Consider the following 17,646-nt stretch of genomic DNA (forward strand, 5'->3'; position numbering starts at 1 on the left):
TGCTGCACTTTAAAAATGAAAACACTAGCACTAACAATTACTGAAGCATATAAAACATATTGCTGAATTATGGCCTTCTGCCCTGACAATTTTAAAATGGAATTCTGCAAAGCCTTTTGTGTTTCTTTTGCGGGCAATCCCACAAAATGACAGGGTCATTTTAAAAGTATAATAAGACCTTGGGCTTTTTAGGCAGCACAAGCATTTCTGCCACCCACAAAAACCCAAATCATAATCCCAAGGGAGTGAAGAAAAAAATAAATTGTTCTGTTTGTAATCAGTTTCAAGAATAAAACCCAGCAGGGTAGATCGCTGGAGAGCTTGTGCCTACAGAGTTTAATTTAGACTGGTTTGAGAAATGAAGGCATGCATAGTCTCCTGGATAGGATGGATGATGCTTTCGCCTTCATTAGGTTTTTCACTTGCATATGCTTGTTGAAATCAGTCTATGTTCTGTCACACAAAGCCAGTTCCAAGAGCTGAGGCAAATTGCTCTCAAAGAAAACCCTGTCAGATAAACACAGCTCTCTGTTTCTGAGAGACTGCAATGGGTATCCTGATTAGCTATGCCACTCTGGAACACGCTCCAAACCTGGAAGAGATGCGGTAAATCCAAGGTAGAAACATACTTCTTCCCTTGTTGTCAAGCATGTTGGAAATAAGGATCTCAAGAGCAGTGGGGGTTACCACTAGCATGACTTCGCCACTTGTCTTCCAGGTTGGTGTGCACAGAACAGCAGAACTGAATAGATGGGGAAAACTTAAGAGCTGTGTTCCAGAAGCACCAGAGAAGTAGTGTAGACATATTTAAAGAACCATACAGATCATCTTTGCCAACCTCAATACCAATTCAAAGGTTGCCAAAATCCTTGGAAGGACCTATCAATTTGAATGGTCCCTGGGCATTTCTAAAATTCTGAAGTCTCTGGGAATATCCACAGGTGCAATTAATTTGCAGCAATAAACTCTGGTGCATATTGCATTGGAGTTTATTGCTCCCGAGCACACCTTTTGAATATGCACCTGTGACTGCAACACGTTGAGATGAGTCAGAGCAGCCCTGGCTGACAGGGGACTCAGGGGGCTGAATAGCAAACGTGGTTTCATACTGTTCCTCTTGTGGTCACGCTACATAAAAATGTATCTCTGTTCTATACATATATTAGAAAATGAACTACTGAAAAGTCTTTTTTTTTTAATTGTTAACAACTATTTGTGCCAGAATTCAAATGAGTTTGATTTGTTTCATTAACAATTCTGTGCATGTGGCATACATATATTGATTTTATATAACTGTCATTAGAAATGCCCACACAAAGATGGAGCTAATCTGGAAACCATGTATAGTAGGACAGCAGTTTGGCTCCAATTTGTATAACCAACTTCTATGCTAACATCTGAGCGCTCTGGAAATGTCACCTTTGAGAAAGTGCCATAAAGCTCTGGTTATATCCAGTTCACTCTCCTTTACACCATCCACTCTCTGCCACTGTGACACCAGGTTTTTGTGTTATTGAACTTTCCAAATCTAGGTCTGAATCTGCACAGATCTCAATTGCCCTTGGCTTTGTGGCACTAGTTTTCTTAGACAGCAGCCCCACCTGGATATTAGGTAGGACCCCACCCTGAGCAATGGTGACTCCCCCCAGCAGCTTCTCATTGTTGCAGACTGTCAGCAGCGGGGAAATGATGAGAATTTTCTTGTTCTCCCAAGAAGTATTCTCAGCCAATTCCAGGATTTCAGCCACCAGGTATTTCATCACTGCAGCCAAATAGACTGGTGCCCCAGCTCCCACTCGCTCAGCATAATTGCCTTTGTGAAGCAGACCGTGCACACAGCCTAGAAGAAACTGCAGCCTGCCCAGGAAGACCTAGACTTGGCCTTAGCCTGGACCTTGCCCCCCTGCTTGCCATAGCCAGACATGTTTTTGCTCTTATGTGATGCCACCCCTCTGCAGAAAGAAAAGCTCAGTTTTGGCCTGACCCAGTGGGAACATCTGCACATGCTATTAAAGTGATGGAATACAGTCCAGCACAGTTCACACGGGAGTTACAGACACTGTGCCCAGGCACATTTATGTATGACCAGGGCAGCAGCACTTTGAGCAAGGGTGAAGCAGCCCCAGGCAGACAGCAGGCTCGGGCAGTCAGCCCCAGGCTCTGGGTGGCAGTGGCGGGCAGCAGAGGGGTTGGCTGGGGCAAAAGGGTACTATAGTGGAGGGCTAAGTGACAGGCAGCCCCTGCACTTTAACACCCTGTGGCAGAGCACCCCTGGTGTTTAGGAGATAAAGGCAAGACCGTATGGGGATGTTTAGGAGACTCTTGGTCTTGGGTATGACCTAAAACTGCAGCCTGCCGGCAATGGGTGGCCTGGTGGGGCTGTTCACGGTGGAACAGCCCCCCAGAAATGCCAGGCCAGTTATCATCCCGGTGGAAGGCGAGTAAAGGCATCTAAACCCCAGCCCCCACCTTCAGGTGGGTCATTTAACATTGGAGGTAGTTGGGGGCTAGGCACGGCTGCGGCTACCTGAGCCTGTGTGGATGCAAGACCCTGCAAAGTGGAGATGGGCCCAGGCATGGCTGCAGCCACCTGAGCCTGCGGGGTGTGTGTTTGGCCCCAGGCCCCAGTGCAGGGGGTGGATGGAGTATGTGCCTCAGCGGAGGAGTAGAGCAGGGAACAGTAGGGCACCTCGCGGCCTGCACCAGAGTGGAAGTTAGGAGGCCTGGAGAGCCTAGTAAGGGGTATGGAGCCTAGTGAAGAGGCAAGGAGCCCCGATTGTGTGTGTGCGGGGCAAGGAGCCCAGTACGAATGAGGGACACGAAGCCCAGTGAGAAGCCGGAGTTAGAGGCCAGGATATGGTTACAACATGCGACTGCCGAGGGGGCGTGTAGCGAGGCCCTGCGAACAGGGGGCCTGAGATGAGGCCCTGTGAGGAAGGGGCACAAAAGGAACCCAGTGAGCAGGGAGGCGTGAAGATAGGCTCTGCTAACATGGGGGCCAGATTAGGTCCAGGTAAGCCTTCGGGTGCCTGAGGCCGCAGGCCGACTGGGTGGGGTGGCTGAGGAAGTGCCGGAAGTGAACAACAGGGTGAGTCAGGAGCCCGATTCAGGGCAGCTGGGTGAATGACCTGGTGAGGGACTAGAGGCAGAGCCACTCCAGTGTACTGCTAACCACCCAGCGCTCGCTTGGACGAGGGTTGCGGGAGAGGCCCGAGAGGCTGCAGGGAAAGAAGCCCCAGGACCCTCCGCGCGAGAGCAGGGTGAGTGTGGCCCCAGGAAAAGGAGGGGTGGCATAAGAGTGGCCCCGCAAAGGGGCAGTATGAGCAAGACCGTGTGAGAGGTGGTGGAGTGAGAGAGGCCTTAATGAGAGGGAGGCGGTATGAGTCTGGCCTGTGATAGGGCAGAAAGCGAGAGGCCTAACACTGGGAGGAGTTGAGCCCAGCCTCAGGCCGGGGCAGAGCTCAGCTGTTAGGAACATCTGCAAGGCTCACGATGCAGTATAGGGGTGGCTGGAGCTGCATACATAAGCCCAGGAGAACAGGGCATATGAAGGGCAGCCTCCTGCTTAATTAAGACCTTAATTTTTGAACAAAGTGTGGCAGGAAAGAAAGGCAGGCGGCATGCCCAGAGGCAGGTGGGAGACTAGCATTGTGGCTAGTCAGGGAGTTCCCACTTTGCCACACCTTCATGATGTAGCCAATCCCTGTCTACACATGTGTGCTGCAGCACACTTAATGACTCTGCCATAAAGACAGTACTGTCCCTGATGGTTAATTAATTTATTGCACCTAATACCAGCGCACATGTGAGCAGTGATGCTTTACTGTGGAGCTAATTAGTCAACTGCAGTAAAGTATACATGTAGATTGATGCACCCAGTAAATGGCAGTTTTTATATTTTTTTTTTTGAGCTGAAGATTGAGGACATTTAAAAATAATTACTCCAACTGGGGTCTGAGTAATGAAATACAGCCTTTCACCTCTACTCACAATTTTTAATCCAACCCAGACTAGAAGTGATAAAGTCTTTCTATCCTCGAACATCTATTGTAACGGCCTATGGAAAATGAGACGATCAGCCGCAGTGCAATTGCAAATGCCCTCATCACAAAAGCTGCTCTGCAGAACTAGCATCTGTTGCAGTTTTGGAAGGAAAGTCAAGGACAAAGTAGGCCTTGGAAAGCAGTGCTTTTCTTATCTACTTTGCATGCAACAGATTTAACGTGTGGACTCTGAGGTTTGCCACTTCACATGCTGTCTTCATGATGTGACGAATACTTTGACTGCAGAGTCACAGAACAGGAATGTGATCACGGACCTGGAAGCAGATCTCACAAAGCATTTGGAAAGCAGAGTAAACAGATCTCTGCCTAGGAAATAAGAGGAAATGCTCAGGAGACTGAATGCTAGATTGCACAGTGCAAGCTGCTGCTATGAAAATGTAAACCTCTTCACCAAACAACAGCAAAGCAAACCGTGATCATGAACCATATTCTGCTGGAGCAGGGTGGAATTATTAGAGAACAGAGATTGCTTCCCTTGTGAGTGGGTGTGAATAATACCTGCTAGAAAAATCACTTTAGGAAGCCATGTAGCGTTGAAAGAACATTTTCTGCATGGTTATTTAATCGAAGTATCTAAGCTGGTAGGCAGAAAGGTGACTACGTTCCACTAAGTCATGGTGAAAAAGGAGTAATTCAGAGGCAGCCATTCTATGGACTTGCATTTTCAAAGTGTACATGCAGTGGTGTTTCAGGTTTGTGTTCAAAACAAGAGATAACTGCAGGGCTTATGCACACTGCAGTGACTGCATACAGGTTTTTAAAAAGAATTAGACAGTGGTGTTTCAAGGAGCACAAAACAATTTCTCCTGACTTCAGCCTAACAAGACAGGCAAAACAAACAGCACTACTGCAGGGAAATCTTGGTTTGGGCTACTGAGGCAAATCCCTGCTCTTATAAAGAGTTAGGCGTGGTCTGTGATATATGGGCATGGCAGAAGATGACACCAAAGTCCCAACAAGCTCTTCTAACCTCCTTCCTCACCCTCTCTTTCTGCTTCCACAGACTCAAGACAGGCAAAGCAAGACTTAACTGTCAGAAGCTCAAGCCACCCCTTGCAGAAAAATGATAGAGCTAACCTTGACAGGACTTAAACCTGTGGTGCTTTGGGATACTGAAGTATTCTAATTGACGTTTCGAGCAGCAGGCTAACTCATTTTGGGTATGTGCCAACAGACTTCTGTGGGTGTTAGAACGGACCCCTTCTGTGTGCTTTCATGTTTCCTTGCATTCAAGGAAGGAGCTGAAGATAGGTATAAAACAAACTATTGTAACAATGTTTTTTTAAAGGGGGTATAATTAATCACAGGAGACGCATTCATTTAAAATATCTATTGAAGTTACAAATTAAACTCTTCAGTATGATTCAAAGTACAAAACACAACATTAAAAGGCATTCGACAGTTCTTTTATACATCACAGTGTTAGTGGCACAAAATGTACTTACATTTCAAATACATAAACAAAAACTTATTTTTACACTGGTCAAATACATCATTTATACATATGCATGACTCTTTCATGCTTATCTCTATACAAGGTTAAAATACATCCATGGTAAAATGATCAAGAAAGGTTCTGCTATGTAGCACGTGTCTGTACCTAACGTTCCTGGAATTCTATACGAGAGACACAAATCAAAGCCATAATGAAGACCACGGGGTTTTAAAACCCCCAAACAGCATGCTTTACTTAGTTTAAGTGCATTAGCAATTAAGCATTAATGCAGGCTTTTCTTGATCTTGTTAATGTCATTATCTGCAGCCACCTCCATTTTCATTAGAATTTTAAATGCTATATAGGAAATGTATGAACTTTGGTTTTTAAACGCAAACCTGCATAAAGCTTCGTGCATGCTGTACCTTACAAGATGAAAAATGCTTTTATTAAATATCTCCTTTATAGTAAGGGGAGAATATAAGAAATACATAAATATCACTTTTGAAGTCCACAACATTTTAAGTCCAAATATCCTGTTTTGCTCTATGAATATGTTTTACCCAACTCTTCCCATAAACACATAATACTTTATCTATCTTAGTATTAAATATTTTCTTCAAGTCAGGTCATCAATTCTACATTAAGAACTGGGACACTCAGTTCTTACTTGTTATCTTTCATGATTTGAAGATAAATATTCTATGAAAGGTTATGGGGTCTGGTATTTAAAAAACTGCTCTCTGTAGACTATGGCAGGAAGTTTCAGGGTGAAAGTAGTAAGACAATGATTGAACTATTAACATAAAACTATAATAGTAAGTACTGACATAGCATCTTACATCAGAGGACCTCAGAGAGCTTTCCAAACAATTAATTAAGCCTCACAACACCCCTGTGAGGTAGGTAAGCATTGTTCCACCTGTTTTAAAGATGACTAAAGTGAGACAACCAGTGGAGCAGCGACTTGTTGAACGTCACAGATGCTGCTGACGCGAAAACAAACACAAGCAGAACCCGCCCCCCAAACAACACTTTACCAGAAGCAGCAGAGCATTAGTTTGACTCAGCTCCCCAGAGGCTGTATAGATCAGGAGCTTCAGCAGGGCTTTTCGGTGCTTTTATCTAAAGCCGATTTAATAGCCAATTGAAATCAGCTTAAAGTTCTGGTTTATTTTTTTTTCCACATCTGTAAGCAGCCATAATGAAGGCCCAATGTCATTCCAGAGGAGTTTTCCCCAATTCCTGCAGTGAGGGCAGGCATGAATCCATATCAGTGGCAGAGCTGGAAGAAAGCAGCCAACAGAAAACTGCCCCCCGGAGATGCAACTCCATTCTCATTCCCCTGCTCTCACCACTAGACAAGACACTGCTCCTTCCCAGCAGAATATTCAACTCACATATTGTAATCATCTCCTTTAAAAGAGCATTTAAGGCAATGCAAATGAAGCAAACTGTAGAATAGACATAAAATACAACAAAAACCATGCATTGAACCTCCATTGTCTTTAAACTGTCATCTGAAAACCCATAAACAGTTTCCTCAAAAATACAACATAAGCACATGAGCACATTTACTCTTCCATAAATGTGGGACTTAACATCAGAGTTTAAAGCAATACATATTTTATTTACAATCTGATTCAGGGTAGTAAATACCAGACTGTCAACATAAGCTGTCACAGAGTGACTACCAGAGCTATCACTCTTTTGAAACAAAACTGCAATGCTAAAATTAATACAAACTAAAAAAAAGTAGGATGCAAGATATTTGCAGAGTGGCTTCCAATGCCCAGAAGAGAAATCAAATGACACCATGTAAATGGAGCCGGAAATACGATGTAGGCCTCTAACACGGGTATAACGACTAAAATGCATTCTCAGTGCTAATGGTGATTATCAACTATAAACTATTTTTTTTAAAGTGTTGTAATTTATAACCCGCCACTTTAAATTTTGAAATGCATTAATTGTTTCCCTGGGGACTTAAATTCTCAATTCCCTGGGTATTGTATTCCCAGGTCACAGTGCCACAACTCTGTTCTATAAAGGCTACTTCTTAGAAAAATCAGAATGGAAATAATTGTTGTACTACAATATCCCAGACACTACAGTGATTGGCCACAATCTGTCTTCTGGAATTGTTAACCAGAATCACTTATAATTTAAAAAGAAATCTGTGTGCAACCTAGCGCTCACCATGTAGGAAACCCTTTTCAGCTCTTTAGGCACAGTTAGATGTCTGACCTGCAACTCCTCTTTCTGCAACCTGATCTGCACAGGGCAGGTCCATGGTTTAAGCTCTCACACAACATCAACTTGCCTCAAGTCTGGCAAAACTGAGCTATTCATGTACAGGTACCCATTAATTCTACACTATAAGCGCTGATTCAGGTTGATCCTGGTCTGGGGAAGGCATGGGGAACTACAACTGCTCAAGTCCCCACCCAGACCAGTCAGGAAGGGGACTGAAGAAGCCAAACTCACTCACTTTCCAGATTGGGGATCCTGATGTCATGGATAAACTGATATAATAATTTTAGTGAATGTGCTTGCAGTTTCTATGAGGAGAGTGGTGACTCTCTCGGTAGAAACTTAATATACATGGCCTTAAGCAACATCCCAAAACAGGATAGTTTCCTTCCAACGTCTTACTATGCCCATTAGTTTTGAAGGCAATTTATGACATGGACACATAGGAATAACTGCATTCAGTGCAACGCTTTCCTACTGCTCACTACTGAGCAGTATCTCCATCCCAGTGAGGAGCTCATGTGGCATCCAAATCCCTCATGTGAACATTGAGAAAATAAGTAAATGGAAAGTTGTTTTAATATTGGTGAAACTATTATGAAAAGTGGGATAAAAGAATAATGCCACCACTAGAGCTCTGAATTATACATTTTGTGCAAACCTAATGATATTATATATACATTATACATTAGATTGTAACAAGATTTCCTCTTCCTCCCTCTTAATAAGGTTGAATTTACTAAGATTAAAAAAATCTCTGGAAAGCATTTTTCACTTGCTTTGTTTGATTTTGGACGTAAAGTATTTTAAAGTCAATATTTTGACCTCGGGTTAAGGGAAAGATGCTCAGAAGTGCCTAAATGACTTTGAGCTTTAATCTCATTGAAAGTCAATGGGTCTCTGAAATTCTTTCCTATAACTGAATTGCAGAGTAAATAGAAGGAATGGAAAAAAAGAAATAACTTTTTAATGAGTTTGAGTCAGGAAAATATCTTTTCAACCTGCTGTAGTTACCCAACTGCTGCTATGTTTAAGGACCCTGACCACACAATCTCTTAAGTGGAAAGTCTTATTGACTTGGATATACATGCACCTCTTGACTGCCTAAAGATATAAAAGGACTAGGATAGGGGGCTGCTGTGCTTGGAGCCAAGCTCGATTAAAGCAGCCCTCTGCTACAAAAACATTGCTTAACCCTGGACTAGGAAATAAAGGTAGCTTAACTCTGACTTGCCTTCTATATACAGTTCTACTTGTTATCCTCTTGAATACAGAGCTACCGGGGGGGGGGAAGGAATGCCTGGGTCAGAGTTTGCTAAATTCATGTAGGTTGTGGGGGAAGGGGGTGGGGAAGGTTTCTTCCTACAGTTTTGCACAAAGTAGTACTGGAGTGGAAAGTTTGTGATCAGCAATATGTTGACTAGGACATGTTTCTACGCTGGAAAAGTTACAGCACTAAATTACAACAAAATAGCAAAAATACCACACTGGAATAACACACGTTAATTATAAAAGAGAGAACTGTTTTGTCACAGTATCATCAGCAATATCATACACCATATGACATCAATTCTGAAAAATGGGTCAAATGCTTAAACACTGAGAAGAACTTCCACAAACATCCCAGGCTTTTTTTTTTTTTTTTAAATCATCAACTATAAGATTAACCCTGAAGTTTAATATTTTTCACACTATCAAGAAAGGAATCACTACTAAGTCAAGAGTCTGCTGAAAAGTAAAATTAGTCTCAAAATTTATTTGTTTTGCTACTTGCTTTTAAAGACAGAAGCAAGCCATCTTGAACTTCTAAAATAACCAATAGCACAGCTATTTACACATTTGGTTTAAGATATAATTTTCTCTCTCTCTCTCTCTCTATATATATATATAAAAGGTTAAGATACCTGGATTAGACGTTATGTAGCCCTATAAGTGTAGCAGATCCTTAAATAATAGCAAAAAATTAACAATTCAGAAAAAGACTAGTGGTCCAATGGTAATCAATACCACCTATGCATTTTTAAAAGAACTTTGATTAAGTAACAGGTTTGTGTCACCACTAAACTTTGCAGCTTTCATAAATTCATTTTTAAAATGTAGTTTTTGATCAAAGTAGTATCATAAGACTTCCCAAAACTAGTGGAAGGCAGCAATTCCAATCCCCGCCCCACCCCCACCCCGAAATTCAAAAAGGCATATGATGGCCTACATGCACCTTATTGATTTCATTACCCTTGGAAAAATATACACCAGCACAGGATTTTGCAGTGGCAATATTCATAAAAAAATGGTCATAACAAACATGTCAAATTAACTGCCCAATTTAAATGATAGGCAACGTAAATACACGTAGAAATAAGACACCATTTAAAAGCATATGGATATGTGAAAATTTGCATGGAAAATTGAGGTTCTTTTGCTGATGTAACTTAACACAATTCCTAGTCCTACATGGTAACTTGCTGGGGTAACAAGAAACCAGTATCTCCATCTCTTAATTTCAGATATCTAACTTGGTCGTTGACCTCCCCTAAACATCCAACTTGCCTTCTATTTTCCTTCTCAACTATTATGAATTGGTCTATGAAACTGTAGTAACAACTGTTCCTGGAGTTTCCGACTCCATGTGTCACTCAAAAGCAGGATGGGGCAAGAAAGGCTACAGCAACATAGAGTGCAATAGGGAAACAAAAAAATGTGCTGCCATGAGTCCCATTTTCTCTTGATCTAAGTAGGTAGTGGATCATCATCTCCTTTATTACACTTGCACTTGCAGCAAAGAACAAATGGGGTAGCAAGTAAAAGGAAAGGTGAGGCCACCAACAGAAGTAGACCAAATCCTGCAAAGATTCCCACCACCTGAAAAACACAACAGAAATATCTGGGGTCAGTAGTGTATTTATTATACAAGAGTTCAAATTTTGCCCTAACACAAAGCCAATGTACTAGGGCAGAAAACATGACCTCAGTAAATTCAATGGCTTAACTGCCACTGACTTCAATGGGGCCAGGATTTCTCCCTAACTGTACCGCCAACAATATTTGGGTGACTAATGAAATATAACAATAGTTAGAAAAAACAACGGCTCGTTGTCAAATGGGAAGACAGGAACAAGTTTGAATCTTGAGAAAGTACCTTTGAGATTGCAATGGTCTTTTTCCATTGGTTCAGTCAGAATTTACGCTATGGGCCAAATCTTATGGCACTTAGTCACCTACATCCACTGAGGTGCTCAAGTGCACTTCTATTCCACATTGAGTCCTTGAAAAATGAATTAACACATCTCCTTTTGTAACACACTGTCATCCTACCTTTAAGACTGAATCACAAAAAAGCAGCAAGGAGGAAGATGATGACCCACCCACCTTTTGTATTAATTTTTTTTCAAAAACTTGAGTAGGGTGGAACAGGATGACACTTAAGTGGACATAGGCACCTATGTGCTAAACAGATGAAATAAATTTATGTGGATGCTTCCTTGAAGTGAATGGTTTTGTTATGTTTCTTATATGGAATAAAGCCACCCTTATGCAGTACAGTTGGATAGTTACATTTTTCTTCTACGCAGGTAAAATATTAATATTAAGCTTTCGGTATCCCTGATGTCTAGGTCTGAAGGATTCTGATGTTGAGGTCTTGTGTGTTTATATTAAAAGTCACACAGGTTCTTACAAGAATCTCAAAACTGCATTTCTTTCAAAGAGCAATATTTAATCTAAATAATGGTGAGCTTCTTGTGTACAGTACATTCTTTTATTAAATCATAAATTGATGACTGACATTTCAATACTGATGAGTGTTGTTTGCAAGAGATAACCATGCAAAGTTGTAAAATCTTTTCACAAGCTCTTCATATAGCTGAAATTGCTAAGTGCTACCTATGCTAGAAGAACACAATTTAGATGCTTTATATTGTCAGTTTTATTGAGATAATTGAAGTGACTTCCCAGTCAGCTGATAGATGACAACTCATGGATGCTGTTATGGGACTCCATATTATGCATTTGGCTAGCAGTTGCCTAGTGAATCCGATATCTTACCTCTTTCTATCTGGTTTCTGAACAGGAGGACTGTTTTCTATCTTTTTCTGTTCCTCCTTTCAACTAGTCTGCTCCCTAAGCAGCTGCTAGAGTACACAAAGCGTTCTTCCTACAATTGTCTTGCCTTTCTACTTTCAGGTTGCCGCAATGTGGTGAGTTACTTTTTCCACCCTGTTGACAACTACCTTCTCAATGAACAGTTCTAACTACCTTTACTGATGCATCTCAGAGTTTTCTCAAACTCCAGAGTGAAAAGAACCTGTTGCTTGTCACTTGTACTGCTACTGTTGAAAAAGCTTGGGGCAGCAATGAAAACGGTAGGCTTGCCACACTAGAAAAATCTATGAGCACTAGAAATACTCCATTTCTTGCTACCCAGTTCACATCTGGAAGGTTATCATTATTTTTGCCTAAGGCAAATGAGAGGGTAGATTCTGCAAACCCTGCTTGCAGATTATACAACCAAGAACTATTATTCAAAGAAGTAATTCTGTGAATTTTGAATAATGATTGCAGGAGTAGAATTATAATCTATTCATGAACAGAGAGGTGAAATTTAAATACATTATCTATAGTGAATGCTTCTCCCAGCTCTCAGATATGCTAGTTCAATTAGCGTGCAAATATTTTATTTGCCCTGCTCTGGAAGATATACTTTAACTTTTTTAATGGATTATTTGATACTTTTTCAAGCACGGATAGTTTATCTTCTTGACTACTGCATATTTTTTCCATTATTTTGTTATCCAGCTTTTTTTCTTTTTATTTCCAGAGTTGAAAACCAGCATTCAGCTCAACAGCAGGTGGCACTGTTGAACAAAATAAATTCTGAAGAGTAAAGAACTCCCTACTTTATTATGTAACATTGGGCTAGGATTATTTATTTATTTTTTAAAACGTTGCTTTTGGCTCCCCTAACCCTTATACATTTTATGTTCTGCCAAAAGGCAATTACTTTTTAAATGCACATTGTATGCACATTTACAACTGATCCCAAAGATGGAAATGGTTTGATAGTTTAATGATGGATTGAGGCACTAAAGATTACTGGATACATCTACTGGCACCCATGCTGAAAATGAAGCTTAGATTTCCCCTGTGCTTCTTCTATGTGCTATTAAGCTACAGTTTCCTGTTCTGTTCTTTGAAGACGGTGCATAAACACTCAGCCAAGTGCAGTAGGCTTTTCAGAGGGCAGTATGGGATGCCACCAGTTGAGCAGAGTAGCCAAGGGTGAAGCTAGCAGTCCACTGGACTGACAATCAGTAGTATTTGCAAGAAACAGGAGAACAGCTTATACTTTACTTTCAGTCCAGATATGCCATCAATGAATTTATCCTGGAGTTTTAAATATTAGTTCAGCAGGTTCTTTGCTAAGTATTGGTCACAATTTTCACTTGAACTCAGCTGTTGCTGACCAACAAGGGGTTTTCCTAGCAAGTGTAATGCCTAGAACTGATCTGCAGCAGAATACTCCTGGATGTATTTTTGATATTACACTGTCCGGTGGAATATATGAAAAGCAAACAATAAAACAAGGCTTATTTCAGCTCCTCTTAGCTAACAGAATCATAGAAAAATTAGGGTTGGAAGAGACCTCAGGAGGTCATCTTGTCCACCCCCCTGCTCAAAGCAGGGCCAAACTAGATCATCTGAGTCAAGGCTTTGTCTAGCCATATCTTAAAAACCTCCAAGGATGGAGAGTCCACAACTTCTCTAGGATAGCACTAGAACAGGAACTAGAACTCATACCCTCCTTATGAGAAAGTTATTCCTTATATTTAACCTAAACGTTCCCTGCTGCAACTTGAGACCATTGCTCCTTGCTCTGTTAACAGTTGCGAGTAAAGCTCAAGCATAATAGAAAAAGCCTTTTCTTACATATCTTTCTTAAGGGGAAATTCTCAGGGTTTTAAGTGTTTTTAGGACTGGGTCCCTAAATCTTCAAATTTTCTCTCTCTCTGTGACCAGCATATGAGTCTGACATCCCCTACACCAAGCCAACCAAGTATCAGCATAGCCTCTCTGTGGTGCTGAGAGATGCTGGTAAATGGTGAGAACTCTGTTTCAAGTAAGACAGGAATTCCTTTCTAAGGCACAGCTTTTTCCATATGTACCTCTGGGCATGTTAAGGTCTATATTTGACAAAACACAAAATGGATTAAGTAAAATGAAGAATACATATCAAAAATCCCAAAGATCCTTTTACTGGAACTGACAGTAACAGCTCATGTAAGACACAACACAAACAGGTGCTTGAGATACATTTACTGAAAACTCAATTTTTGTCTGGCAAATTACATTAATGTTGTTGCTGGTGTTGCTAACAATGCCACACTGCAGCATAGTAATCATTGCTATAGGGGAAAAACATAGAGATGGGAAAACTATTTATAATAAAAGTTATTTCTGTCAAAATCTCCCCGTTTTAAATAAACTAAACTTTAGCAAAATAGGGGCAATTAAAAAAAAACAACCTGTAAATGCCATTTCATGTCAAGTACTTCTCACTCTGTTCTTGTTAGGATTGTAAAAGCTGCTTTCCCTGAAATACCCCCTAAGAAAGGAGATGAAAGCACTCAGTCTCTGACTGCATTAACAGAGGCTAGGCATCTGGAGGTTCTGTGTTCCTCCCCCTCTATCTCAACAAATGCCAGCACCCTGGAATGGCGATCCAATCAATAAACCAACTTCATTTTTATCTTGTATTTTTGGTGGCCTTAAGTTTTGCAAAGGAATGTTGGTGTTTTTATGCCAGGAGGTTAATTTAGAGAAATGCTGCCTGACCCACTTAGGCACCTACAAGTTCAGCTACTGGACATGCCCAAAGGCACCACCATCTTAGATGGCTGAAGTTTAGGTATGTATTTTCCCTGAAGGCTGCTTGGGATTCACAGATTACAGGCCAAATCCTACTCCATCTTTTAAAGGGCTGAAGTAGGTGTAAATGCCTACGTGTGCTCTTATTTCACCTTGCTTGAATCCCTGAGTAACAGTTAAGCACAAAAGGGAAATGAGTCGTCTTCCTCCTTTCTGTTCTTTTTGACTTAGCTTTAAGGCCAAGATGATGGCCTGTTATAAAAGTAGGTCCATTAACATTTTTTAGAGTACTGATCAGGATGGAATAGGATCACACTTATGTCCAATTAGATACCTAATAGGTTTTAAGGGTTCCTGCATTCAAGTCTCTGGAAGAGTCCAATCCAGTAGGCATGTTCAGAGCCTAACAGCAGTAAGTACAACACTAACAGATACATTACCTGAAAAGCAGTGATGGGATCAGCAGAGGAGCATTTTACAGAATACATTTTAGCTAGAAATTTTTCAATGCAAAAAAGCACTTGTGGGGCCATGGACTAGAACCCAAGACTCCCCCTCCCCCGGTCTTTTTAAGGGACCGTCTTCTCTACAGGGCTGCAGAATCAAACTTCCTCTTACTTCCTCTCTGGCCCTAAAGATCTTTCACTACTTTCTACAGAGTGGCAGAGAGTGGTTTGGAGAGAGTCTCCAAACCTAGCCAAGCCTCTGGCCTCATGGACATAAGAGAACTCTTTAAAAAACAAACAAACAAACAAACAAACAAACAAACAAACAAACAAACAAACAGAGCCGGTTGTTTGTACATGAAAGATCAGCACAGACACCCTGGTCTAGGCTTCAGCTTCAGATTGTGAATCCCAGTCCTCTATATAGATGCCTCTGAGGCCTCCAGGTAAGAACTTAAGTTAGGGAGAGAGGTAGAAAGAGAAGAGTGACATCCCGTCCTTCAGGGTTCCCTACTGAATGGCTCGGGTGCCCCCTGGCTTCATATATGTTGCATGTTGCAAATCTCAAACCTAGGCAACCAATTCACCCCATTTAAAGTACAGGGAGCTTAGGTATCTAGCTTGGGTTTGGGCATCCTGTGCCCATGCAATTAGTCCTTGAGGCAATGAGCAGTGACACCAATGCTCATAAGGAGATCTGACTTAAGAAGCCCTGGGGCAGCCTCCTTTTGCCCAAAGAGAGTAAAATCGATAAGGGCTGAGGGGGCTCCAGATGCAACATGGCCACCCCTGGAGTGGGACCCTGTTACAATTCTACCCTCAGAACCAGGTGCCTAACTCAGGGACAGGATCACTCAGTATACTATGCCCCTTTGTGAATCTGGCCCATGATGCATCCTTCACATTTCTTAAGACTGTTGCAAAAAAAGATGACCCCTCAGTGCCCATTGCCTCTCTTCATGGTGAAGGAAGAAGAGAAGGAAGGAAGTGTACAAAACCTCCTTTGCTACTGATTAATGTTCTGCTGTTTGACTGATACCAGAAGAGGTACCAGTCAACCAATGAGCCAAAGACTCAAATCAGGAGAGACTTTTTACAAATAATTTTGACCAGCATCAATCAAGTCAGATATTGCTATTAGGATCAAAATTCAGAATCCAGTAAGTAAGTTCAGTGATAGAGACTAAAATATTTCAATGTGGGTATATACAAAGCTTTTAAAAGAGCTGCACTTACCTGTGTTCTGTGCCAAATAACAGATGCCCTGGAGTGACCTAACTTGTTTCGACAAGGTCCTTTATCATAATGTATAAGGAGGAAATCATCCTAAAAACATTCAACAGAAATGTTATCAATTAGTAGAGACCCAGTTAAGAAGAATTTGTTCCTTCAATAAAATATTCCTACTCTCAGAACTAGCAACGGAACTGAAAACAAAAATCTGGGTTCTGGAAAAGTAGCTATAGAAATGCTAGTATTTTTCCAAGTGCATTGTTGAAAGTTCAGCATCATAATAAGTAGCCTGGTTTTCAAAGATACACAGCATCTGCAATGGGAATCACTGGGATTTGTTAGTACTCATTATTTCTGAAAAAACCCAAGATGTCTATTTAAAATGCTGATAGATGGCATTTACACAAAAGAATTTGAAGAGAAAAGGGAAAAGAACATTTCTGCTCCTTGGACCCCATGCTTCAAAACACAGCCCCTATACTGCAGCTAAAAAAGAGAAAAAAAGCAAATATCTATAGAGTTCGATGGGAGAAATGCCCATCTTCCAGTTCTGGATGTATCATGTTTCCGTACAAGCAATTTGCCAGACTAGGCACTTTTCAGATCACTACGGCAGTGCTAGTGAATAAAAGCTTATTGGTAAGGCCTTGGTACATGACAATTTCAGGATTTACAGTATTCAGAGTACATTTTTGGGATATGAAACATTTCCTTTTAACATTGTTATCTATGCTTTGAAATAAATGTTTCTATACATAAGCCAAGGAAATGGCCACAATAAGATATGGTTTTAAAAAAGTTTAAAACCATTACAACAAGCAGATAAAGAGTTAAAGTTTATCTCCTAATGCTAGCTAGCAGAATATTACTGGTTTTCACATGGCAGTTCAGTGGCCTGTCTGGTAGAGCAGGCTTAGGAAATAAGTTTCTTAAAAAATATCACTAATAAATTTCTACACCATAGTCACGGTTGGTATCCTGCAGGACGCTATATATGAGTTCCTTTCTTATTATATGATGTGATGCCTTGCACAACTAGAAATAATGCAAATACAATCATTCTGCATTTTGTAGACTGAAAGTACTTTGGGAAGGAGTTGCCTCCTTTCTGTGCACTGTACTGTACTGAATACAGAGTGAGACACAAATTAAGAGACAGAAAGTGAATAATTTCCATCAGGTGTCATGTTATTTCAGCTCCTTTCTCTCTCAATTGTTCAGATAGGTAACATAAGATAAAGGGCCAAATCTTATTTTACTTCATGCACCTAAGTGGCATATATGTAACTGCAGTTTCTGACTTTTAGGCAGTTTGGGATTCTGTGTAGTTACATTCACCCTGTACTTCCCTTCT

At 41.1% G+C, this 17,646-nt stretch overlaps 1 protein-coding gene and 1 pseudogene across 1 annotated transcript in view; both read right to left on the reverse strand.

The window, feature by feature from the left end:
• Positions 1 to 1,457: 1,457 nt before the first annotated feature.
• LOC102561885 (histone H2A type 2-B-like) lies at positions 1,458 to 1,924 on the reverse strand (annotated as a pseudogene).
• Positions 1,925 to 5,379: 3,455 nt separating this feature from the next.
• Positions 5,380 to 17,646, reverse strand: part of RNF144A (ring finger protein 144A) — a 92,352-nt gene continuing 80,085 nt past the window's right edge. Inside the window, exons 7-8 of the mRNA XM_006274957.4 lie at positions 16,296 to 16,385; positions 5,380 to 10,611 (exon numbers count right to left, since the gene is read on the reverse strand). Of these exons, the coding sequence (XP_006275019.2) occupies positions 10,480 to 10,611; positions 16,296 to 16,385 (222 nt within the window). The 3' untranslated portion in view covers positions 5,380 to 10,479. The remainder of the gene's footprint in view (positions 10,612 to 16,295; positions 16,386 to 17,646) is intronic.

The sequence above is a fragment of the Alligator mississippiensis genome, chromosome 1, assembly GCF_030867095.1.
Source record: "Alligator mississippiensis isolate rAllMis1 chromosome 1, rAllMis1, whole genome shotgun sequence".
Taxonomy (NCBI): domain Eukaryota; kingdom Metazoa; phylum Chordata; order Crocodylia; family Alligatoridae; genus Alligator; species Alligator mississippiensis.